Source organism: Lutra lutra, chromosome 13 (genome assembly GCF_902655055.1).
Source record: "Lutra lutra chromosome 13, mLutLut1.2, whole genome shotgun sequence".
NCBI lineage: Eukaryota > Metazoa > Chordata > Mammalia > Carnivora > Mustelidae > Lutra > Lutra lutra.
Genome location: NC_062290.1, coordinates 41,992,107 through 42,017,929, shown reverse-complemented (window position 1 = coordinate 42,017,929; position 25,823 = coordinate 41,992,107). Strand labels below are relative to the sequence as shown.

General features: G+C 44.3%; 1 protein-coding gene and 1 long non-coding RNA gene across 2 annotated transcripts in view; both read left to right on the top strand.

Moving 5' to 3' along the window:
- The first annotated feature begins 424 nt into the window (after positions 1–424).
- The window catches only part of TTC39B (tetratricopeptide repeat domain 39B), a 127,710-nt gene continuing 102,311 nt past the window's right edge, over positions 425–25,823 (top strand). The window contains exon 1 of the mRNA XM_047699404.1: positions 425–682. Within this exon, the coding sequence (XP_047555360.1) occupies positions 443–682 (240 nt within the window). The 5' untranslated portion in view covers positions 425–442. The remainder of the gene's footprint in view (positions 683–25,823) is intronic.
- LOC125083249 (uncharacterized) lies at positions 1,121–1,746 on the top strand. The gene is made up of 2 exons (XR_007122221.1): positions 1,121–1,371; positions 1,465–1,746. It is a non-coding gene; the product is annotated as an uncharacterized LOC125083249 (long non-coding RNA).

The following is a 25,823-nucleotide window of genomic DNA, read 5'->3' as shown; positions in this document are numbered from 1 at the left end:
GCTGCCCTCTGGTCCCACTCTCTGTGCGACGGGGTGTCCACCTGGAGAGGGAAGCGGACTGGCACTGGCCCAAGGACCAGGTAGGTGCTTCCACCCGCCTGAGGGGTAGCGTGGCCTGACCTTGAGCTCGTCAACCCGGCGTTCTCTTGGCTGCAGGGTAGCACAAGCCCTCGCACTGCGCACGAAACCAGTCCCCTCAAGTACTCTCTCAGAAGGGGGGCCAAAGTCCCGGCCCGGGAGATGACTCCTTCCAGGAGATGACCCCGCCCACAGCTGACCCCGCCCACATGGGGGTCCGAGGCCGATGCCGGCTGCGGACGGAGACGCGTTGCGGGAACCTGGTTGGCTCTTCAGTTTGAGCCGCGTGGGAGGGCGGGGCGAGGCCGGCGGGGGGGCGGAGCTTGCGGCCAGGCGGGCCGCTCCGCGCCCGCTGGGGAAATGGATGCTCTGCGGGTCCGCGGGCGCCGGGGGCGGGGAAAGCACTCGCCCCGCTGCGCGCTGGCCCCGCCCGGGCCCCGGCCTGAGCGCGGGGCCGCCCCCTTCCTCTCTCACTGGCGCTGGGCTGAGCCGGGAGCCGAGAAACGGAGCGGGTCCTGAGCTCCCTGTTTGGTTTTTGGGTGGCGGCAGTCTGAGGAGGAACATGGCGCTCGTAGGCAACGGAGCCGACCTGGAGGCGGACGAGGTACTGGCTGGTGGGGGTGCGGGCACTGTCTCTGGAGTCCGGGAGGGATGAGCGAGCCGATCAGGGACGGCCAAGGTCCCGCCCCCTTGGTCCCCAGTTCGGGACAGGCAGCCTCCCCTCGGAGGAAGGGGCTAGGGCAGGGGCTGCGGGTGGGGGCACCCGGCCTGGGAGGTCTGTCCCGACGCGAGTGTGAAGGGCGCTCGGAGCGGAGGCGCCGCGGAGGTTCGGGGCGCCGCCGCCGTGGGGTCGTGGCGATAAAAGACACCACGTCGGGGCCGCGGGTGGATGGGTGCGAGCGCGCGGGAGCGCGGGACGGAGCACTGCGCTGTTCTGAGCTTCTTCAGGAGCGCCGGGCTTTTTGAGCTCTGACCCTGAGGTCCCGACACTGGCCCTCTGCGGTGTGTGGACTATCACTTCTGTGGAAGTTTCCAGGTGGTAGAACCGAAGGGCTTACAGTTGGTGACAGGAGGGGGCTAGCCGGGGTGTCTGCACGAGCGGGCGGGGCAGGGGCTGCAGAGCGGGCTGGAGAGCTGGGGGACTGGAGCAGCAGCCCGGGAATTGGTGCTTTCTCCTCCGCCCGCAGGGCACAGGCCTTTCTCACGCAGGTCCGCAGTGTCGGTGGTGGACGGAGGTGGGGGGAGGCGCTTGGAGAATCGACTCCGGCCTCCTGACTTCTCAACTGCATTTAAGTAATTAGTCACTTCCTCCAGCGGCCGGCGCGCGGGGTCTGAGCACCCTGGGGATGCGCGCTGGACCTGTTGATTATTGACTGTTCCTTTCAGCACTTGGCAGCTCGGGAGAGACGCTCCCTCTTGCGCTGGAAGTTGAGGCCGGCCCCAGGAGCAGCCGCCGCAGCGCCCACAGTTGCTGCTGCTGCCATTTTACCTGACTTGAATTTTACAAGTCGCTGCTGGAGGTGGTTTAGTTTCAAATGATGCAATAGTGGAAGATCTGGAGGAGGCGGGTGAAGATTCCTGTCCATCTCCTTAATGTTGGGAAACTCCTGACAACGAATACTGTCTTTTCAATGTAGCCCTTAAAATAAAAGCGAAACAAAAACCAAATGACAGCTCCTTTACTCGATTGACAGGCAAGAGGGCAAGTCAGGCTGTTTAAAACCTTACAGCCCGTCCCTTGCAATGAGGACCCCAACACCACAAACCAATGAACTTGAGCTTGCTAAGTTGCATCTTTTTATTGTTGAAACTTTTACACTACACGTGAAGGCAAATGATGAAATAGCGTATTTGTTTTGATTTTCATCCATGGCAACCTTTCTTTATTTATAACTTTAGCCTGTCCTTTGGTATGGCCTGGAGGCTTCTGTTTTTCTTTCTTCCTTTCTTAGTTCTTTTCTATAATCGTGCTTTGACTGTACATACCCTCCTTTCCTCAAAAGTTTTTATGGCTGTCTGTTGTATATTAAATTAAGTATTTATATGTCTGGCATGCAAGACTCTCTACGGTATGATTTCAGTTTGATGTTCCAGCCCGTGCCCAGCTGCTTCCCTATGTACAATAAGTTAGTTTAATCAGTGTTATGCTGGTATTACAAAGGAGGAAACAAGACTGGCAGTACATAGTAAATGTGGATTAAAATTTTTGAATCCCTAGTCTGCTTGTCTAAAAAGATTTGGCACTCTTATGGCTATATAATGTCAGGGCATTGTTGAGTGAGAAAGGGGTTGCTATGAATAATTAATGCTTGGACAATAGATGTAAACTGGGACTGTCCTGGGCATATTCAGACCTGTGGCCACCCTAGCCATACCCACTGTCTGCAAGATGAGCTGAAGCGTTGAGAGGCATTAGCTAGGGAGAAAGACTCTAGGTCTGTGGAGCAAGTTAGGTTTTAAACAGCAGAGAGCTTGGCACACAGATTCTTGGTAAATATTCATTTGCTGAGTGAATGAATAGAAGCATAAGTGATGTTGCTTAATGACTTCTTAGTGTTTACTATATCTTTCATTTTTTTTTTTAAAGATTTTATTTATTTATTTGACAGACAGAGATCACAGGTAGGCAGAGAGGCAGGCAGAGAGAGAGAGAGAGAGAGAGGAGGAAGCAGGCTCCCTGCTGACCAGAGAGCCCGATGCGGGGCTCGATCCCAGGACCCTGGGATCATGACCTGAGCCGAAGGCAGAGGCTTTAACCCACTGAGCCACCCAGGCGCCCCTATATCTTTCATTTATTAAATTCAGTAACTGTTAGGTTCCTGTTACATGTAAGGTACTGCATTGGTCCTAGGAGATGAGCAAAGTACAAACAGAATATTTTGTTCATGCCAAATTCTCTTTTGTCCCTCTGTGGTATGCCATTTCTATTGGTAGAAATTTCACAAACATTTATTGAACATTTGCTCTGTACTGAAACATTTGCTCTTTGTAGGTGTTTTAGAAAGAGAAGACATGGTTTTAGCTCTCTAGGATTCTCTGGCTAGGTAAGGAGATATGACACGTGTCCAAGAACTCTAGAGGAGAGCCCAAGGCAGGGTAAGCAAGTACCATGTACTGCACTGTGGACTCAGTACTCTTGACTTATTTGTAGAAAGTCCTTAATCTTTCAGTGGGCTGAAGCACTGCACCTTGAGTGAATAAGACCCAGTTTGTCGGTTTCACTGGGCATGTGAGTCTAAAATGGCTTATTTCAGCTGGGGAACTTTATAAACACTTAGTATACACTTGATAGTCTTTGTGGCCATTATTTTATATGCTAGGGAAGTAGAAGTGACAAAGCAGTGTTAGCTGGAAAAGTAGTAGACTAGGGATTAAATGAACCAGGCGTTCTGTCACTAGTTTGTCTAGTAGCCATTTATTCATGGCGTGTGCAAACACCTGCCTGCAGGTAGAACAGTGAACCTGACAGAGCATGTCTCTGTCTATAACTAGTGATTTAATTGAGCAAGTCTCTCATTCTCTTAGGGTTCTCTTAAGTTTCCTCATTTGAAGAAGGAGAGGCTGGATGAGCCCTAAATGTTCTTCTAGTTCTAGAAGTCTATGCTTTTTTGGGGGGGGCTTTTTGGGAGAAAAGCTAATACTATGGCAGTTCCTTCTCTTCAGAGTTTCTAAGGACATGAGAGTCGTAGAGGAGCTGTCACAGTAGCTGGTAGAGGGGGTGCTTTCCTGGGTCAACTGGTGTTTGTTGTTGTTTTGTTTTTATTTTTTTCCTGTTTAGTTGCTAGGAGGATACATATGGGAACATAGAAGGTAGGGCTTGCAACCTCAAGGGTGGCAAGGGAGGGAGGCAGAAACATCTTAGATATTGCAGTGATTTTGTAGCCCTTCAGAGCTTGGTCAACAATATCTTATTAACATTAAAAATTTCTCTCATTGAGTTTTCTAGGGGATTATGTATGCAATGTTGACATTGGGTTCTTGGGAGATATGCACAATGTATAAGTCTAGGGCAAATAGATGGCTAGGACTGAAGGACTTCCTATCAGTTACTGGATCTTGAAGTCATCTCTTTCTTGGTGACCTCCTCATATGTGCAGGCTGCCCGTTGGCTACCTTGTGGATGTTGCTTTTGTTTGGCCCTGAGTGTTTTTGTGTGTGACTTGGTATTTGAGAATTAAATAGGAATAGTTTATATTTTATTATTTAATCCTATTATTCAGTCCACATACAGTTAAGTACGGAAAAGAGAAAATATCGATAGGATGTGAATATCTAGCAGCTATTTAAGTTAAAAATTGTGTTCTCATATGAAACAAAAGTTAAATTCACTAAAAGTAACTTTTTAAATTTTTATTTATTTATCTACGTAATTTCTACATCTCATGTGGGGCATGAACTCACAACCACCAGATCAGGAGTTGCATGCTTTCCCAACTGAGCTAGCCAGGCACCCCAAAAAATAACTTTTTAAAAAAATAAGAATTTTTTTGAGCCCAACGTGGGGAGCTGAGATCAAGAGTTGGATGCCTAATCAAATGAGCCACCTAGGTATCTCTAAAATATAACTTTTAAGAAGATAATTTTTCAGTTGTTTCACCTTTGCTGAAAAAATAGCAGTGTTGAATGTCTTTTAAAAATTTGGTTACATTGCTGTTGTTATGTAGAAATGGGAAAGTTCCCTGTGTAATTTGATACATTACATTAAAAGCTACTCAGCAAATATAAAGTTAAATGGTAGTAGTTTAAAATTTTTTAATTTAACTTAAAATATTTATTGTTATTCCAAATCATTATTGAATAAAAAGAATAAACTTTAAGCTTGCCCTTTAATTAATTTATTTATTTTTATTATTTTTTTTAAAGATTTTATTTACTTGACACAGAGAGAGAGATCACAAGTAGGCAGAGAGGCAGGCAGAGAGAGAGGGGGAAGCAGGCTCCCCACCAAGCAGAGAGCCCGATGCGGGGCTCGATCCCAGGACACTGGGATCATGACCGGAGCCGAAGGCAGAGGCTTAACCCACTGAGCCACCCAGGAGCCCCTAAGCTTGCCCTTTTGATGTATAAAGCACATATATATATATATATCTCTCAGTGCTTTTAAAATTTCATGGTAGGTGTGGTTAGGGAAAAATGTCTAATAAGGCTCCTTAGAGGGCAATAATGAAAAAAGTTGAGAAACACTGAGTTGGAGAAAGAAATACCTCATGTGGCAGATGCTTTCATGGTCTGCCTTTTTGGCCCAGGATTTAAAAATTTTTATTATTTTAATTTAATTTTTTTGGCTGTGGATTCTTCTTAGATCTATTTTTTTTTTTAAAGATTTTATTTATTTATTTGTCAGAGAGAGAGAGAGGGAGAGAGAGCGAGCACAGGCAGACAGAATGGCAGGCAGAGGCAGAGGGAGAAGCAGGCTCTCTGACGAGCAAGGAGCCTGATGTGGGACTCGATCCCAGGACGCCGGGATCATGACCTGAGCCGAAGGCAGCTGCTTAACCAACTGAGCCACACAGGCGTCCCAGATCTATTTTTTTTTAAAGATTTTATTTATTTATTTGATAGAGAGAGATAGCGAGAGAGGGAACATAGGCAGAGGAAGCGGGAGAGGAAGAAGCAGACTTTCTGCCTAGGAGGGAGCTCCATGCAGGGCTCGATCCCAGAATCCTGGGATCATGACCTGAGCTGGAGGCAGATACTTAATGACTGAACCACCCAGGTGTCCCTAGATCTAATTTTTTCTTTAAAAGATTTTATTTATTTGAGAGAGAGAGAGTGCAAGTGTGTGCAAGCACACACAAGCAGGGACAGGGCAACAGGTGGCTGGGGGGCGGGGGGGTGCAGAGGGAGAGCAAAAGGGACAAGCAGATGCCCTGCTGCCCTGCTGAGCATGGAGCCCGACTTGGTCTCAATCCTAGGACCCTGAGATCATGACCTGAGCTGAAATCAGGCACCCCCGATCTAATTCTAATTTAGAAAATTTATCCATTGGAATTTAAGATGAAGTTTAGATAAGATTGATTGCTGTAATTTATTTTTTAAATATTTACTTATTTATTTGATGAGAGAGAGTGCGAGAGAGCACGAGCAGGCAAGCAAGCACAAGCAGGCAGAGGGGCAGAGGGAGAGGGAGAAGCACGCTTTCTGGTGAGCAGGGAGCCAACTCGGGACTTGATACCAGGAGCCTGGGATCATGACCTGAGCTGAAGGCAGGCGCTCAACTGACTGAGCCACCCAGGTGTCCTGATTGCTACCATTTTTTTAAGAATCAGATTTGTTCTTTCATTCCACCACAGTTCATTGAGCGCCTGACAGGTGCTAATAGTCCGTAGATGCTGGAAGTACACACTCAGTGCACACTAAGATAAGACAGCATAACTGCCCTTGAGGAACATACACTCTAGCAAAAGATCCAGTTATACAAGTAACTAGTTCTATCTTTGGGTCAAAGTAGGTTTTAGGTAGAAGGGCCGTGTAATTTATCATCCACAGCTGGCCCATATGAGAGTAAATGGATGCTTTCAGTAATTACCCTAGGACAAGGGGTGCAACACAAAGATGTCACCCTCGTTTAGGGGCTGGCGGGGACTTTAAGGAAGAGGTGATATTTGAATGGTGAACAGGCTTGTGCTGGACAGAGCACAGGATACGGCTCAGGCTTGGTGGAAGTTGAGGTGGGTGAGGATGAGAGCACACCTGGGGTCAGCAGGAAGGGAGGGCCGGTGAAGGCTGAGACTGCGAAGTCCAGCTTGGATCATGTGGCACAGGGTCTGGAACATCATGCTAAGGAGTTTGGGTTAAATCTCCTAAAAAATGGCAATCTGGGAGGGTTTTTAGCTAGGCAAGTGGGGTAAGGTTATTAATTTTAGGAAGATAAATGTGATGAAGTTGATGCAGCCAGATTGTGGAGGTGGCAGCAGGAAGGGAAAGTGGCTGTTGCAACAGTTAATGTGGGAGGCGGTGAGGACTGAAGTGGGGCAGAGGCCGCAGCCTTCCAGAGACGAGGCTCGATGTGAGGGAGGACTTCGAGGAGGACGGGCTTGGGGGCCTTTTCCCCAGTTGGAGGGTTGGTGGATGGGAGGGGTGGGGAGCTGCTTAGTAATAATTCTGGGTTCCTTGTGTGGCTGGGTGTGGTGCTAACACAGGAGGAGTAGGTGCAGAGGGTGGGGGAGGACCTTGCATGCAATATGCTCCCCTTCGTGGCTCACTGTGACTTCCCTTACCAAGGGGAACACGCTCTGTTTATAAAGGCATGAGTTTGGGCCGGGTTAAGAAAGCGTGTTTGTAAATTGGTTCCGCAGGTCAGTGGGAGGAAAAAAAATAGCATCAGTGTATACCATCAGCCTCTCACTCCTGCTCAGGTTAACCAACAGCAGTTTTCCTGAGATGGTCGTTCTTGAGTCTCCTGAGATGCCATCTATCCTTGGAATGCCACCTTCTCAGGGAAGCTTGCCTTCAGTTTCTCTTCCCCTTCCCTTCGTACTTGGATACTCTCTTCCTTCCTTTCAAGTCCAGTCACAGCGGTATGCTCTCTCTCGAGGCAGATCTCAGATCTTCCTGGCGTTAGCTATTTGCCTTCTTATCTTAGTTCCGTGCCCAGGGGTGCTGTTACTAATTATCCACAGTGCGAATCTGATATCCTGAATTCTGTGATGCTCATGGTTTCCACCTAACCGTCTGTTGACATCTCCCCAGCCCCAAGTCTTGGGTGCCCCAGTGGCCTTCTCACATGGGTCTCCTGGAGTCACTGTGTGCTCACATTCCAGAAGATGAATACATGGAGACTGCGCAGGGGCTCATGAGGCTTCCTGGGGAGAGCTTTCTGCTGGTGCCTGACTGTGTCGGAGCTCTTCTTCCACTCACATGCTTAGTGGATATTGGTCATACACACTCACCGGTTGGCTGTGTTGGTTCGGGCATCACACCTCTCCAAAGGTATTTTTCGGGTATTGGATGCCTGGCAGTTCATGACGCAGTATGTAGTAAGTGCTTCTTTGCCGAGATCTGTGGACGTGTCCCCTTGGTAAGGCTGATATTATGCTGACATGTGTGTATGTACACACACACACACACATCTATATCTCCTACATATTTTAAAATATTTTATTTATTAAGATTTTTATTTATTTATTTGAGAGAGAAGGAGAGAGCGAGAGAGCACAAGCAGACAGACGGGCAGAGGGAAAGGGAGAAGCAGGCTCCCCACCAAGCAGAGAGCCTGATGCAGGACTTGATCCCAGGACCCTGGGATCATGACCTGAGCCCAAGGCAGACACCTGACTGGGCCGCCCAGCTGCCCCTAAAGTATTTTAATGAAATAATGCCACATACATGTATTTGTTGGGTCTGATTGCAACTAGTAAATAAGAATTATTCAGTCTAATTTAATGTGTTGGATATTGTGTTAGGTGCTGTAGGGGCAAACACAGTTCCAGCTCTAAGTGAAGATCTAGTGGGGAATGGGAGCCAGTGTGTGGACAAATGGACGTAATACTCGGTGCTGAGAACTGTAGAGGAGGGAGACCAGGGTGTTTTGGGAACACAGAGGGGGGCACTGCATCTGAAGGAGGGGATTGGTAGTCAGGGATGGTTTCCTGGAGGAGGCCACTTCTCAGAAAATCTGGATCTTACAGGATGAATAGGGGTTGGCTGTGTAGGAGAGAAGTTGGGAACGAGGGGAACTCTTGAAGTGTGTCCCAAGGAGAGGGAACGATGGCATAAAATATAGAGGTGGGGGGGAGTTGGTGGTGCTCTGGGTGTCAGGGATGGAGTCTGGAAGGGGAGGAAGGGCCGTCCGAGTCTGCCATGTGTGCACTTAAGGGTTTAAGCTGAGGAGAGGTGTGGAGAGATCAGCCGGTGGCTGGGGCCTTTCTCTGGCAGTGTATGCAAGCTGATGGGAGGGACACGGGACCCAAGGTGGGGAGGCAGGTGTGTTCCAGTGTTTTGTTTGTCCAATGACTGTTACAGCCCACTGGAGGCCGACCATATGCCAGGGTAGCTAAGTAGTGGGATAACTCGATGGGTACAATACAGACCAGATGCTTAGGAATACAGACACATGCACACAACTCTGACCTGAAGGAGGGGGGAGTCCAGACAGCATAAGCACCCTGGCGTTCCTAGGAAGGAGCAGTCATCAGGACAGTCATCAGGACAACGTGGGGACCGCATGCCCCTACCCGCAAGTCAGCTGACTCGGCTTCCTGATCAAGTTTTTGTGTGATTTAGCGCTACCCAGCTGTGTGACTTAGAGCAAGTCCCTTAAGCCTTTTGGGCTTCGATTTCCTCATGGGTAATGGAAAGAGTGGGCACTGACCATCTGTTTCTGAGGTTCTTTTGAACTTTGACATCTGTGATCTAGACAGTGGCTTTTGATCTGGATGGTGGGGATGGATTTCAGCAGGAGGCAGTGGAATGGATCACACCTTTATTCCTTCAAGCAGAGGGAGCAGCAGAGGAAACATGCTCGGGCACGGACGAAGCATGACGGAGGCCATTGTGGCGAAGCAGAGGGTGTGCAAGAGCTGTGGCTGAGGTGGGGGAGTCCTAGGTAGCAGGTTCTGATAGACCTCCGGTGCTCAGCTAAGGAGCCTGGCTTTGGTTTTTTTCTAATTTCTTTTTTGACACATGTGTCCTTTTGTATTTGGGGAAGGTCTTTCCTTCTCTTTTTTCCCTTCCTTCCTTCCTTCCTTCCCCTCTCTTTCTCTCTCTTTTTCCCTTTCTCTGTCTGTCTCTCTCTCCCTTCCGGTAAAGGAAGTAATGATGATTCTATGATTCTGTTTTAGTTTCCCTTTCTCCTTTCCCAACTCATTTCTGAAATTTTAAACTAATGTCTGTCAACTGCAATGCAGCAGTTAAGGAGGCAGACAAGTCAGACGAGCCTCAGTAATTCCTTAGGCTTATGTTTCATCACATAGATTCTTAAAAGTTCTGAGATGCAGAAGCACATGACCCACCACTCTGGTGTGGTCAGCGGGACCAGTCCGGGTTTCTCTGGGTGTCTCCTTAGTCCTTTTCTCCCTCCCCGCTTCCCTAGACCACTCTGTCCCAGTTCTGGGGGTCCTGGTCTCTTTTCAGTTCATCAGCCACAGGTCCTTATATTCAGAACTAAAGGAAACAAACCTCAGATTCTCGCATTGTCAGGCCAAATGGGGTGTGATCTATTCAAAAGGAGGTGGGTAGGACAGATGACTGAGTGGGAGATTCCTGAAGAGAGGGGAGTGGGGCCTGACTCCAAAACCTCTCCCGGAAGCACTCATGATTCATCATCTGTGCAGAATCATTGACGGGTGCTCATTGCCCAAGAGCAGCCGTTCCCTGTGCAGAGTGGTATTGAGCTTCTGAAGAGGGCCAGCTTGGGTTCAGATCTTGGCTTCCCATTTGCTGTGTGACCTGGCATGCTATTGAACCTGACTGATGCTCTTCGTTTATAAAATGGGAATAATGATATCTACCCTATAAGGCTGCTGATGAGGGTAAAATAAGAGTCTACTTGACAAAGCCCTTGGCATACAGAATTGCTCCAAAAATGGCAGTTCTTTTTTTCCATCTGCTTCTACCTTAAGATCTTGCTGCCACTCTTTATTATTTATGGGTTTGATGAAGAATCTGCAGCAAATGTTTTAGTGTGTTCAACTATAGTTTTGCCTTATTTTTGCAGCCAATTGAGAAGGAAATTCTGTGTAAGCACACGTCTGAGAAAAAGGCAGTGACTGGCCCAGGGTTACTCAACTCCCTTGGGCACAGAATTGGCATTAGAAGTCAAGTGCTCTTGGGCGCCTGGGTGGCTCAGTGGGTTAAGCCGCTGCCTTCGGCTCAGGTCATTATCTCAGAGTCCTGGGATTGAGCCCCGCGTCGGGCTCTCTGCTCAGCGGGGAGCCTGCTTCCTCCTCTCTCTCTGCCTGCCTCTCTGCCTGCTTGTGATCTCTCTGTCAAATAAATAAAAATAAAATCTTTAAAAAAAAAAAAAAGAAAAAAAAAAAGAAGTCAAGTGCTCTAACTCTGCATTCAGTAGGATGCAGAGGTCGGGGTGGGGGGTGGTAGACTTTGTCAGAAGGACAAATGCATTCTGCCCCCTTCCTGCCTGTTTTTGTAAATAAAGTTGTTGTTGTTGTTGTTTTGTTTTAGAGGAACAGAGAGAGATTAAGAGTGAGACAAAGAACGTGGAGGGGCAGAGGGAGAGGGAGAGAGAATCCCAAGCAGACTCTCCACTGAGTGTGGAGCCTGACTTAAGGCTCAATCCCATATCCCTGACCTGAGCCAAAATAAACAGTCAGACACTTAACCAATTGTGCCATCCAGGTGCCCCAGAGCATAAAATAAAAGTTTTTATTGGGACAGACAATAAACAGACAGCCATGCCTGTTTATTTAGGTGTTACCTGTGACTGCTTTCACGCTGTAACTGTGGAGCTGAGTAGTTGGGACACAAACTATATGGCCCACAGGGCCTAAATATTTATCAACTCTTTTTTTTTTTTAAGATATTATTTATTTATTTGTCAGAGAGAGAGGAGAGAGCACAAGTAGGGGAGCAGCAGGCAGACGCTTATCCCACCGAGCCACCCAGGCTTCCCAGTATTTACCAATTCTTTATGGAAAACAGTTGCTGACCCTTGTGCTGGACGATTTTAGGGGCTATGTGTAAGTTTGTTTATAACATGTTGTAAGCCTTGTGAATTCAAAGTGCTTATTTCCTTGGGGTGCCTGGCTGGCTCAGTTGGTTAGGCAGCTGCCTTTGGCTCAGGTCATGATCCCTGGGTCCTGGGATCGAGTCCCGCATCGGGCTCCCTGCTGAGTGGGGAGCCTGCCTCTCCCTCTCCCTCTGCCTGCCACTCTGCCTACTTGTGCTTTCTATCCCTCTGTCAAATAAATAAATAAAATCTTTTTAAAAAATTGCTTATTTCCTTAATACTCATATAGGCATCAAAAATTACAAAAAAAAATAGAAATCTGTTTGACACATCCCACGAGGTGATATGGTACAAATTCTAGAGTTAGATGGACATGGCTTTGAACCCCTGTTCCTCCATGTACAACCTTGGATAAATTAAGTTTCAGTTTCATCTGTAAAGTGAAGAGAACAGAACCTACTTCAATGGGCTCTTGTGGGGAGTAAAGCCCTATAAAGTGCTTCGCTTTTGGGGTGTAAAATTTGGCTCTTGGCTCCATCCTGTTTGAGACCACACAGGCGGATGCTTGACATTGTTCTCCCAACGGGATGAGGAACTGGCTATGTGAAGGTCGGCCTCTCCAGGATCCAGGGCAACTTCCGTCCAGCAGGTGGATCCCTTTAGGATAGATGCAGTTAGCTCTCAGACTAATCCCAAGACTCCAGCTGGCTCAATTCTGGAGTTAATAGTCTTCACACTTTCCTTTCCTGAGGTGGGAGCAGAAACCACTTACCACAGAAGAGAGTGGTCAGCAGGGGTTCAGTGCAGAACCGTGTTAATATTTGTCAGGAAGGCGTTTGGCAGTATCAGTTATATTTTGAAAATGGCATTTCCCCATCAACGCATAAATGGTACGTAACCTTTGGTTTTTCCAAGCATTTTGCTGTGCGGGGCAGTCCCCTCTTTAATATTAGTGAATGTCATAACATTCTGTGCAGTTTTCATGTAGCACCTCAATGTTAACAGGAGACTGACTTGTAAAAGGTGTGATTGTGTTCAGTTACTTAGCGTAAGAGGTTAAAAAGTATAGGAGGTGACAGTGTGTGTGCACTCCTGGCCCTGGAGGAGGTTCTAGGGTGCTTGGTCAACCCCACGGCAATGTGCCATGCCAGCCTGCTCTTCCTAAGGTTCAAGTCCTGTTTCAAATCTGTTCACAGCTTCTCATTGCCGTTGAGATATTATGCAGACCCCTTAGCATGGTATATAGGGCCTTCCTTAGGACCTAGTTCACGGTTCTCACACTTTAGTGCACATAGATCCCCAGGTTAGGGGAATGGGTGACTCATTAAGATGCACATTCCTAGGCCCCTCCGAACTAGTCCTGTTGAGTAGGTCTGGAGTGGCTCCCAGAAGTTTGCTTTCCCAACAAGATTAATGGTATGAAAGTGCCTGTATCTACCCCTGCACTCCCCACCTCCCAAAAGGTCCGTCCCTGCTTTAAAGATGCTGTTCCCTCACCTGGCCAGTTCTTTATTGGTTAAGACCTGTGGGCACCTCTCCTCCAGCCTTTCTAGCTATTTCCTCCTTCCCTCCCCGCCAGGTGCTCAATAACTATGTAGCATTTTTGGGGGCCAGAAGGAGAAATACCTCTGTTTTGGTACACATGCCATGACACCTAGCAGGGATGGGACTGAGCCATCCCTTTGTTCCAAAAGGAAAGCGTGGTTTTTCTTTCCAGTGGAGAGAAAAAAGGAACTCCCTTTAGGGATTTCTAACAATGCGGTATTTTTATCTTAACCAGGAAGGAGAATTTGCCTCCACAATCTATTGGCCTGATTTCAATGCACTTGAAAAACAAAATAGCCTTATTGAGGTGTAAATACATACCATAAAACTGACTCCTTTTAAGTGCGCAATTCAGTGATTGTTAGTAAGTTTACAGAATTGTGCACGCCACCATCCAGTTTTTTTTTTTGGAATCGAGGTATAATTAACATAAATATTTATATTCGTTTTAAGTATACAGCATAATGATTTGATATGTGTAAATATTGCAGAATGATCGCCACAACCAACATGGTTAACATATGTCACCATTTATTAGTGACATTTTTTTTCTTGCTTTGAGAACCTTTAAGATCTATCTTCTTAGCAACTTTCAAATATGGAATATATTATTATTAGCCATAGTCACCATGCTGTACCTCACATCCCCAAGACTAATTTTTTTTTTTATTGGAAGTATGTACCTTTCGACCCCCTTCATTCATTTTGCCCCCCTCCACAATCCAGTTTAAGAACATTTCCATCACCCCATAAAAATTCCTTGTACCCATTTGCTCTCACATTCATACACTTTTAACACTTAAAATAATTGAACAGTTTAAAATCACCAGAAGAAAATAAAATTTCTCAGGCAGAAATAAAAATGAGATGCCAGAATGTATGATAGGGATAATGCAAAAGTGCTAGGCATCAAAAAACAGGACTGGAGAACCGGGTGCATTTTTTTTTTTTTTTTAAGATTTTATTTATTTTAGAAAGAGAGAGAGAAAGAGAGAGAGGGAACAAGCTAGCGGGAGGGGCAGAGGCTGAGGGAGAAGCAGATTTACTGCTGAGCATGGAGCCCAGTGTGGGACTCAGGGCTCCATCCCAGGACTCCAGGATCATGAACTGGGCTGAAGGCAGACACTTAACCAACTGAGCCACTCAGGCACCCCTAAAAGGGTACATTTTGGTCAGCACTTAACTAGGCTTTTACACTGTGACATCATCAGAAGAGAGGTTTGAGGGCTGCATGAATTACCCCTTTCCAAATGACGAATTTGTCCTGTTTGCAGGAAAACAGATGTGTATTTTTTCCTGATTTTCTAGTTCATTCCCCAAGGCAGATGCTATTTATCCAATGCATTTAGCTCCTGCTAGAGGAATGAACAAGCAGTTGCATTTCTAAGCCATTTAGCAGTTGAATGAAAGGGACAGCCTCCATAGCTGAAGTCTCAAGTGGGACAAAGAATCAAATGAAATCAGGCTCTTTTTAGGTGTCCATGAATTTCAGATCTGTCTTGGAAGGCATGTGAGAGAGAGGGGAAAGAATATAGGTGGGCTTGTGGGTTAGCAGACCCCATCCGAGAGGGTTCTGCCGCTGGCTGGCAGTGTGATCTTGGGCAAGTTACTTAATCTGATACTCTGTGAGCTTCAGTTTCTCTTCAGTCAAAGGGGGATTCTAATACCTACCCAACAGGGGTGCTGGGTGCACCCTGGCACCCCACACCCAGTGTCCGCTGTACTATACACACTTAGTTGCAGGCATTAATTTGAATAGCAACTATGTATAGATTTCATTTTTTAGCCCTACATGCCAATGGGTCGAATTTTATAGAGCAGGAAGGACTCATGGTGAGATGGTATCAAATACAGCAACTAGCTATATTGAACATCTTGAAATTAAAAATTCATTTACTGATATTAATTTGAAGATTTAGGTTTTTTTTTTTTTAAAGATTTTATTTATTTATTTGTCAGAGAGAGAGAGAGAGCGCGCGCGTGCGCGCACACAGCAGGCAGAGGGAGAAGCCGGCTTCCTGCTGAGCAGGGAGCCTGATGTGGGACTCCATCTGAGGACTCTGAGATCATGACCCTAGCCCTAAGCAGATACCCACCCACCGAGCCACCCAGGCGTCCGGAAGATTTCGTTTTGGGAGAGAAGGTTTTGTCTTGTTTTTATTTTAAAATGCCAGCAGCGGTAAATATCCTTCTGGAGAACTGGCTCAAGCTGGGTAACCAAGGGCAAAGCACTTGGAGCCATAGTTTCCTGCTCCCACAGTGAGCCCAAGTGAAATATCACATGCAGTCCGGCGAGGGGAAGATAGGGAGCGCTCACAAAATGAGGATGACTGTCATTTATTCATACACTTAATGCTTTTAGAAGCTGGAGCTGGTCACATTTCTAACAATTTGCTGATTTAGTAATAATAGCGTGTGTGTGTGGTGGGGGGGAGTATTTCTTACAGCTTTTCCAAATAGAAAACATTGAGGTTTGTGGAATTCCATCAAACATAAAGCACGTCTACTCTAATCTCATAAATAGTTGAGAAGACTTTACTAAGACATGAGGCTCCACAGATAAAAATGTGTCTAATTATATTTGGCATTTTAAAAAGTAAAGCTACTAGCTTAAAAGAATCATTTCCTTCTTCTAAAGGCTTACATGTTCTTACCTCCCTTTGTAGTTTGCAGAGGAGGAGGTTACATTTGAATTTAAGCAAGTGTGTTTTTGAAACACACAAGCCCAGTCTCAGTCCACACTTAGGGTCTGCATGTCTGGGAGCAGTTTTCACAGGACAGAAGATTAGGCTCCTCTCGGACATGTGACATGCTTAAATGAACTCCTGTCTCTTTATTAAAGATCACAAAGCATTCCATTTCAATTGTGGCAATGTGGAGACAATCGTCTTTTTTGTAATTACTTCAAGAGCAAACACAAGGCTTTGGGGGAACAATTTAAAACACCATTGTCCAGCCAAAGCAGCCCTCCCTGTGCTTCATCCATGATTCCCCATCTCTGTTCCCCCCACTTTCCCCTTCTTTTATTTCCACATTTCTGTCAGCTAGTCCTGTCTAATCTAGCTCCAGAACATGGCTCCTTACTGCAGGCCGGCCCCTTCTCTCTGTGCACATCACCACTCTCTCATGCCTTCGCCACTTGGACAGCATCCTAACTGGTCTGCCTGCTCCTTCCGCCTTCTGCAGCCTGCTCCCCTCTGCAGCCCTCATACTCACTCACAAACATTATTACATGTTACTACCTTGCTTAAGACTTCCGTGGCTTTCTAGAATGGTTAGAATACAATGCTTCCCCCTCTCTCTCTGCCTGCTGCTCTGCCTACTTGTGCCCATTCTCTCTGTCAAATAAATGAATAAAATCTTTTTTTTTAAAGATTTTATTCATTTATTTGACAGACAGAGATCACAAGTAGGCAGAGAGGCAGGCAGAGAGAGGGGAGGAAGCAGGCTCCTTGCCGAGCAGAGAGCCCAGTGCTATGCGGGGCTGATCCCAGGACCCTGGGATTATGACCTGAGCTGAAGGCAGAGGCTTTAACCCACTGAGCCACCCAGGTGCCCCTAAATGAATAAAATCTTTAAAAAAAAAAAAAAAAGAGAGAATACAATGCATGCTCCTTCCTGTGGTCTATGTGGTCAGGCTTTCGCCTTCCTCTGGCTCACCTGCTGTTCTGCCCGCCCGTCTTCCAGTAGATCTCCTGAACGAGCCCGTTCTTTCCCATCGTGCTCTTGCGAGTTTCCCCAGCCTGGCAAGCTTCAGCCGGCCCTTCATAGGACCGCCTCCTTCTTAACTTTCCACGCTCACTTTAAAGATGAGGTTGCTAGCGCGGCTTTCCTGAGGTTCTGTCTTCAAAGCAGCCTCTCTCTTTTCTCTGTTATGCATCCTGTGTATTTCCTCTTTGATATGATCAGAGTCTGTGTCATCTTGTTTATTTTCTCTGTGTCATCTGTCCCCATCAGGTTGACAGTACAGGAAGCAGAAACTGCTGTGGGTCATTTAAGTAACATGAGTTTAAGAGGGGAAGTAGGTGTTCACAAACTGTGCAGAGGGCCCGAAGGAGGAGCTCTAGGCTGAGCCTCCAGGAATGACCTTCAGCCCTAACCAGACTCACTAAGGGGGGGTGCTTACACTCCTTGGCTGAAGATTCTAGAGCTAAATGTTCATGGCACTTTGCAGTAGCTGTCATTCAGGGATCAAGAATCCAGAATCCAGAAGCTTTGTTTGCCACTGCTTTTTATACACAGGAAGCTGGAAAATGGACTCTGGAGCATTGCTTTTGAAACGACCTCAGCTTCCAGGATGCTTGGGTGGCTCAGTCAGTTGAGCATCTGGCTCTTGATCTCAGCTTGGGTCTTGATCTAGAGTCATGAGTTCAAGTCCTGCAGTGGGCTCCATGCTAGATGTGGAGCCTACTTAAAAAATTACCTCAGCTTCCTCACTTTTGTTTGACAGCAGAAAAGGTCAGAAGGGGACAGGAAAATGGCCTTAGCCTTCTGGCTCTTGTACAGATACAGGTGTATCTTGGTTTGGATAGCTTAATGTTCACCCAGAGTCAGTCCACTTCCTCTACAGCTGCAAATCTGTAAGGCTCTCAGGAGCTCCTCTCCCTGAAGTGTATTGAATTTTCTCGAATGTCTGTTATGACCCAAGCAAAACTCTGTTATGATTGATTTCTTCCGTTGTCTCTGTTTCTCAGCCTCTTAATTTTTTGTTTTCAGATTGACTGTACATTTTTGCCAGTTTTCACTATAGATAGCTCTCCGTTAATTAAAAAGAAATGACTTAAGGAGACTTAGTTTTATAGTTTAGAGGTCTATTATTCTGATAGAAATGCCGACAGTTCTCTAGCTTCCCCTTTAAGTATTTAGAGTAATGAGTAAACAGCTAAGAATTGGCAAGAAACAGCTTCAAGTGGTGGCAAATCAGGCAGACCTTTAATATTCTCATGGTAATAAAGTCCATTTTGTAATGTACATTAGTATGTAAGTCGGTGGCTGCATACCTCAGTTTTCATTAGGACAATCAGAAAAATAACTGAATATTATAGCTAAAGTTTAGATGTGCCTTAACCTTGTAAGATTCCTTGGCAAAACAGAATTCTCATAGCAAACAAGTTCCGAGTATTAGAATATGCTCAGAGGAGATAAAGAGTAAGACGTTTAAATGCTGCCTAGGCCAGATTTGGGACAATTTGAGGACAAAAATAATTAGTGGCAGTGATGTGTACAAGCCATTTTAAGTAATAGGACTCCTTGAGCCCGTATTAATAATAACGAACTAGGTAGATAAATGGGGGGGCTTGCACTTTCAGTAGAAGGAGGGAGTGCTGGAGTTGGAAAATCAGTCTTTAGCTACCATAGTAAAGATTGAGTCAGGCAACCAGCACTGTAGGTGCTGAATCTAGGGGCAAATTTGGATAAGGAGAATATTTACATGGTCCTTTTTTTTTTTAAACATTTGGGGCAGAGAGAGCATGTGCATGCAAGCATAATTGAGGGGAGGGAGCGAGAGAGATAGAGAGAGAGAATCTTAAGCAGTCTCGTCCCCTGAGCACAGAGCCCAGTGCTGGGCTTGATCTCACAATACTGAGATCATGACCTGAGCTAAAAACCAAGAGTGGGATGTTCAGATGACTGAGCCACCCGAGCACCCCTATTTACACGGTCTGACACTGTCTCACCACAACTCCTTTTTAACTGGAAGACAAAATAGTAACTGGCAGTGGAGATATCAGACAACAGGTTGGTCAGGTGATCAAAATTAATATCACCAGTGAAGGCAGATGAACATCTGTGCCTCTAGATACAAATGACCTGACAAGGGACACGGTGTCCTTTTTCTAGTAGCCTAACCTGGGTCTAATCATGGGGAAACATCAGAGAAACTTCATCTTTTTTATTTTTATCTTTGAAAAGGTTTTATTTATTCATTTACAAAGAGAGAGAGCAGGGGGAGGGGCAGAGGCAGAGGGAGATGCAGACTCCCCTGAGGAGCAGGGAGCCCAATGCAAGGCTCAGTTCCAGGACTCTGGGATCATGACCTGAGCCAAAGGCAGACACTTAACCGACTGAGCCATCCAGGTGCCCCTCAGAGAAACTTTAAATGAAGATTCTATTTACAAAAAAAAAAAAAAAGAGAGGAGCACTGTACTCCAAAAATAGCAGTGTCGTAAAGGACAAAGACTGTGAGAATGTTCCAGATTAAAGGGGGTGAAGGAGACATGACTGTTAACATAGACCGTGTACTACAGGGGAAAAATGCCAGAAAGGAAAATTGTTGGGTCAGTTGACAAAATTGGAATATGGACAGTAGTTTTAGGTAGTTAAATTAATTGAAGTGAATAACTGTATGCTGGTTGTATAAGAGATTATCCTTATTTTTAGGAAATATACCCTAAAGATTCACAGGCAAGGGGCCACAATATATGTAATTTACTTTCAAATGGTTCAGAGAAATGGTAGCTAAGTAGCTAGGTAGAAAAGAAGGAGAAGGGAGGTGGGAGGAGAGGGGAGAGTAGATTATTAAGTAAACAGGGCAAAGTGTAAATAATAGAGGAATCTGGTTAAATGGCAGATAGGTGTTCTTTTTACTGTTCGTATTCTGGTAACGTCTTTAAGTTTAAAATTATTTCTAAATAAAGAGTTTTTTTTTTTAATTAATTTTTTATTTTTTCAGCATAACAGTATTCATTATTTTTGCACCACACCCAGTGCTCCATGCAATCCGTGCCCTCTACAATACCCACCACCTGGTGCCCCCAACCTCCCACCCCCCACCCCTTCAAAATTCTCAGATCGTTTTTCAGAGTCCATAGTCTCTCATGGTTCACCTCCCCTTCCAATTTCCCTCAACTCCCTTCTCCTCTTCATCTCCCCTTGTCCTCCATGCTATTTGTTATGCTCCACAAATAAGTGAAACCATATGATAATTGACTCTCTCTGCTTGACTTATTTCACTCAGCATAATCTCTTCCAGTCCCGTCCATGTTGCTACAAAACTTGGGTATTCATCCTTTCTTTTTTCTTTTTCTTTTTTTTTTTTTTTACAGCTTTATAAACATATATTTTTATCCCCAGGGGATAAAAATATCCCCTGCGAATCGCCAGGTTTACACACTTCACAGCACTCACCATAGCACATACCCTCCCCAATATCCATAACCCCACCCCCCTCTCCCAACCCCCTCCCCCTATCAACCCTCAGTTTGTTTTGTGAGATTAAGAGTCACTTATGGTTTGTCTCCCTCCTAAATAAAGAGTTTTTAAAAAAACTTATCTAGGGACTGAAAGTGCTATTTGGTTATCCTGGACATGGAGGTAACTGGGATATGAAATAAATTCAGCTGAAAAGTCATGTTACTTTACTGTGCAGGAGTTTTTTTTTCCTATTGAATCTGCTTATTTTGAAGTAATACTTTAACCTTTTTTTTATACTGTTCTAATTGTTCATTCTTTTTTACATTATACAAATAATACATAAAAGCATTCTATTATGAAAGATCTAAATGATGCAGAAGTCAAAACATGGTCTTTCCTTTACCATTCCCTCCCTTCTCCTTCTCAGAAGAAAACTGTGGTAGAGTTTTTAATAAGTATATACATACACCTTTCCTACGATGAGGCTTTTCATTTAATATATCTTAGAGATATTTCCACTCTTTGCTTTATTCTTTATGTAATGACTGAAGGGAATTGGGTAATGTAACTGTATCATTTATTTACTATTTCTGTATAGAAGATCATTTAGGTAGTTTCTAATTTTTTTCTAAAATAATATGTTCCATAATGTATATGTATATAGATATTATAGTAGCATAGAATCCTAGAAGTACTATTACTGTGTCAATGTATATACATTTAATTTTTAAAATAGATACTGTAAGGCTGACTTCTAAATAGACTGTAACAAAGGTATATGTTCACTTTCCAGCATCTCTGCCAAGTATGGACATTATCAGTCTTGTACATTTTTGTCAGTCATATGGACAAAATACTACTACTTTTTAGGTGCATTTTTTTTTTTTTAAGTGGACTCCACCCCCCAGTGTGAAGTCCAACATAGGGCTTGAACTCAGGACCCTGAGCTCAAGACCTGAGCTGAGATCAAGATTTGGGCACTTAACCAACTGAGCCACCCAGGTGCCTCCCCATCTTTTTTTTTTTTTTTTTTTAAAGATTTTATTTATTTATTTATTTGACAGACAGAGATCACAAGGCAGAGAGAGAGGGAGAAGCAACTCCCCGCTGAGCAGAGAGCCAAATGCGGGGCTCGATTCCAGGCCCCTGAGACCACGACCTGAGCTGAAGGCAGAGGCTTAACCCACTGAGCCACCCAGGTGCCCCTCCTTTTCAGTGCATATTTCCAAGTTTATTGGCTGTTGGATTTCTTCTTCAGTGAACTGTATTTTCACATCCTTTATTGAGCTTTTTGGTTGTCTCTTTCTTATTGCCCTGTGAGATTTCTTTACTTATTATGGATAGTAATTTTTTGTCTGGTAAAGGAGCCTTAAATATTTTCTCCTAGTCATATGCTTGTCTTGGAAGTTTAAAAATTTCATGTAACCAAATTTTTCATTCTTTATGTTTTGTGGGTTTTGTCTTAGAAAGATTGTTCCTATTTCAAGATTATAAAAAAAATATTCTCCATACATTCATTCATCTCTTATGTGTGTATACATGTGTGTATACTTAATTTATATCAAAATTTGTATATGGGTTTGATTTTATTTTTGTCCCAATAGAAAACCGATTAACTTGGTAACATTTATTAAATAATTTATTTTTCTTTCTCCAATTGAAAAATGTAACTGAATCATAAATTCCTATATATAAAGAAATTTGTGTTTGTATTCTTTATTATATTCTATTGATCTCTCTCTATCGATCTATATCTGTGGCACAGGAACATATACCTATGTTCCTGTACCAATCCCACAGCTTTAATTTGTCCAGCAAAATCCTGTTTTCCTTTCAGATAACTTTAGAACTACTTATCAGATTTCTTGGCATGATGGATAGGAGCTCAGTGTATGGCTTCAGAGAGGCCTGTGTATAAACCATTTATTAGCTCTGGGATGATAATTGTACTTCTTTTAGAGCAATGCTATCTGGTTTATATGAGACAATATTTTAAAAAGCAAAGCATATAATGCTTGCTGTATAAACAAGCTAAATATTTTATATATTCTCATAGTGACAGAGATTTGATGTGTTCCATAACAGTTTGGTAGCTTATTAATCAGAATAGCCCAGGGGCACTTGGGTGGCTCAGTCGGTTAAGCATCTACTGTTGGCCCAGGTCATGATCCCAGGGTCCTAGGATAGAGTCCCTCATTGGGCTCCCTGCTCTGTGGGGAGACTGCTTCTTCCTCTTTCTCTAGCTTGCTCTCTCTCAAATAAATAAATACAATCTTAAAAAAAAAAAAAAGAATAGCTATTACATTGACTTAAGTAACTAGTGTGTATATACACATACACATGAACAAAATTTCTATCTACAGTGATGCTTGAAGTGTAACAAAATGCATTCGTTCATCCCTGGATCTGCTCATTTGTCTCTTTTTTTCTTTCAAGTAGTAGTTTGGGTGAGGTGTCATGTGTAGGCGTTGTGCTAGTTTGGTGCTGTGGGTATGCCTCATGGAACTTGTGGCTTTGGCCTGTAGGGAACTCAGAAAACAAAATAACCATGTACCTAAGTTTGAAGTGAGATATATGGTGTGAGGAGAATTTGTATCTCCATAACTCTGGTTGGGTTTGATGAAGGTCATTTTGTCAAATGGCATAGTTTGTTGAATTTACAAAATTTGTTTGTCAGAAGAAGGTTTAAAGGTTTTTTTTTTCTTCAAGATTTATTCATTTAAAAAATATATATATATATTTAAGATTTTATTTTTATTTTAAGACTTTATTTTATTTTTAAAATATTCTATTTATTTATTTGACAGAGAGAGATACAGTGAGAGAGGGGACACCCTGGGATCACGACCTGAGCTGAAGGCAGACACTTAAAGACTGAGCCACCCAGATTTATTCATTTTTAATTAGAAAGATCGGGAGTAAGTGAGAGAAGAGAGCATGAGGTTGGGGGAAGAGGCAGAGGGAGAAGCAGACTCCCCTTGAGCAGGGAGCCCATAGGGTGGGGGTTGGGGAGGTGGGCTGGGTTGGGGGTAGGCTTGGCCTGGGGCTCTATCCCTGGAACCTGGGATCATGACCTAAGCCAAAGGCAGATGCTTAATTAACTGAGCCACCCAGGTGCCCCAGTTTTAAAGTTTTGTGTTTTTTTTTTTTAAAGATTTTATTTATTTTTGAGAGAGAGAAGGAGTGCACACATGAGCAGGGTGGGGGCAGAGGGAGATGCAGACTTCCTCCTGAGCAGGGAGCTGAAGCAGGACTTGATCCCAGGACCCTGGGATTATGACCAGAGTGGAAGGCAGAGCCACCCGGGTACCCACTTTTAAAGGTTTTAATGACAGTGGGTAAAATCACAAATTCTGAATTTGAACTTTGGATCTGTCACTTATACTTTGTGACTTGGGCAAGTTATTTAACTTCTCTGTGTCCAGTTTCATATTTGTAAAGTGAAGGTACTACTAAGCCACTTCAGAGGGTTGTTAAGAAGAACAAATGAGGGGCCCCTGGGTGGCTCAGTGGGTTAAAGCCTCTGCCTTCGGCTCAGGTCATGATTCCAGGGTCCTGGGATCGGGCCGCATCTGGCTCTCTGCTCAGCAGGGAGCCTGCTTCCTCCTCTCTCTCTGCCTGCCTCTCTGCCTACATGTAATCTCTGTCAAATCAATCAATCAATCAATCAATCAATCTTAGGAAAAAAAAAAAAGAACAAATGAGTTAATACATGTAAAAGTGTTTAGAACAGTGCCTGGAAGGTAAGGAGAGCTACAGAACTGACACCATTATTATAATACCCTTCTTATGATATCAGTATCCAAATTTTTTTTTTAAAGATTTATTTATTTATTTGACAGACAGAGATCACAAGCAGGCAGAGAGGCAGGCAGAGAGAGAGCAAGGGAAGCAGGCTCCCGGCCAAGCAGAGAGCCCGATGCGGGGCTCGATCCCAGGATCCCAGGACCACAACCCGAGCCAAAGGCAGAGGCTTAACCCACTGAGCCACCCAGGCGTCCCAGTACCCAAATTTTTAACACTTTATGTGGAAATTTTTTATATTAGCTTTTTTCCAAATTCTTTTAAAGACCAACTTTATGGAGGTATAATTTGCATGCATTAAAATGCATCCATATTAAGTGTACAAGTTAAATTTCATAATTGTGTATACCCATTTAACCACCACTATAATGGAGATCTTGAACGTTTGCATCAGCCTCAAATGCATCTGCTCCTGCTCTGTGGTACCCCCTTTGCAGTTATTTCAAATTCTTTTTTAGTGTGTTAGTTTTATCAGATTTTTAGTTTTTTGTCTTTTACATGTTTAGAATTTTAAATTCTTAATTTTTTTTGGTTATAACATATTCAAGATATTAATTATATGATCTGCTATACTAATTCCTTCTGGCAGCCTCTCCTGCTAGTTTGAGTAAGTTTCCGTATTTAATTGCTTCTTTTTTTTTTTTTTAAAGATTTTATTTATTTGAGAGCGAGAGCATGCGAGAGAGAGAGCATGAACAGGAGGAAAGGGGTAGAGGGAGAGGGAGAAGTAGATTTCCTGCCAAGCAGGGAGCCTGATGCTAGACTCAATCCCAGGACCTTGGGATCATGACCTGAGCTGAAGGTAGGCCATTAAGGGACTGAGCATCCCAGGCTCCCTTTATTTGCTTCTTGTTAGAAACCAACATGTCAGCATTTCAGTTATGATGGGATTGATACAGTTAATGTCTTAAAATGTAAAGCTTATTTCTCTACATTATACAAATGTGTAGGTAAGGCATTTCGCTTGTTGCTGAAATTTTCTTTCTTTCTTTTCCTTTTTTTTTTTTTTTTTAAAGATTTTATTTATTTGTCAGAGAGAGAGAGGGAGTGAGAGAGCGTAAGCAGGGGGGAGCAGCAGACAGAGGGAGAAGCAGGCTTACCGCTGAGCAGGGAATCCGATTCAGGATTCGGTCCTAGGATGTTAGGATCATGATTTGAGCTGAAGACAGATGCTTAACTGGCTGAGCCACCCAGCCATTCCTGAAGAAGAATTTAGTCTTGAGAGAAATGAGTAAGTTGGAGTCTTAGCCTTTTCTCCCTTAGAATGCCCCCAAAGCACAAATTTCCACATTTCTGCTTTGCTAATACCTATAATTTTCATGAGGGTAGATACCCTGGGAGGCAAAGTACTTTCTGAGTGGTTTAGTATTTGGACACATAACTTTTCTCTGCAGTATTAACAACAAAAGTAATAATTTAATGAGAGTTGACATTACTGAGTACTTATAGACCAGATACCAAGCTAAACCTTACATACATCTTGTGTAATTCTTCAACCCCCACAAGCTTGGTATTGTTGCTGTTCCCATTTTACAATGATGAATATGAATCTTAGAGACTCTAAGTAACTTCTGCAAGACCACACATAGTCAATAAATGATGGAGATGATGGTGGGAACTCTACAGCCATGTT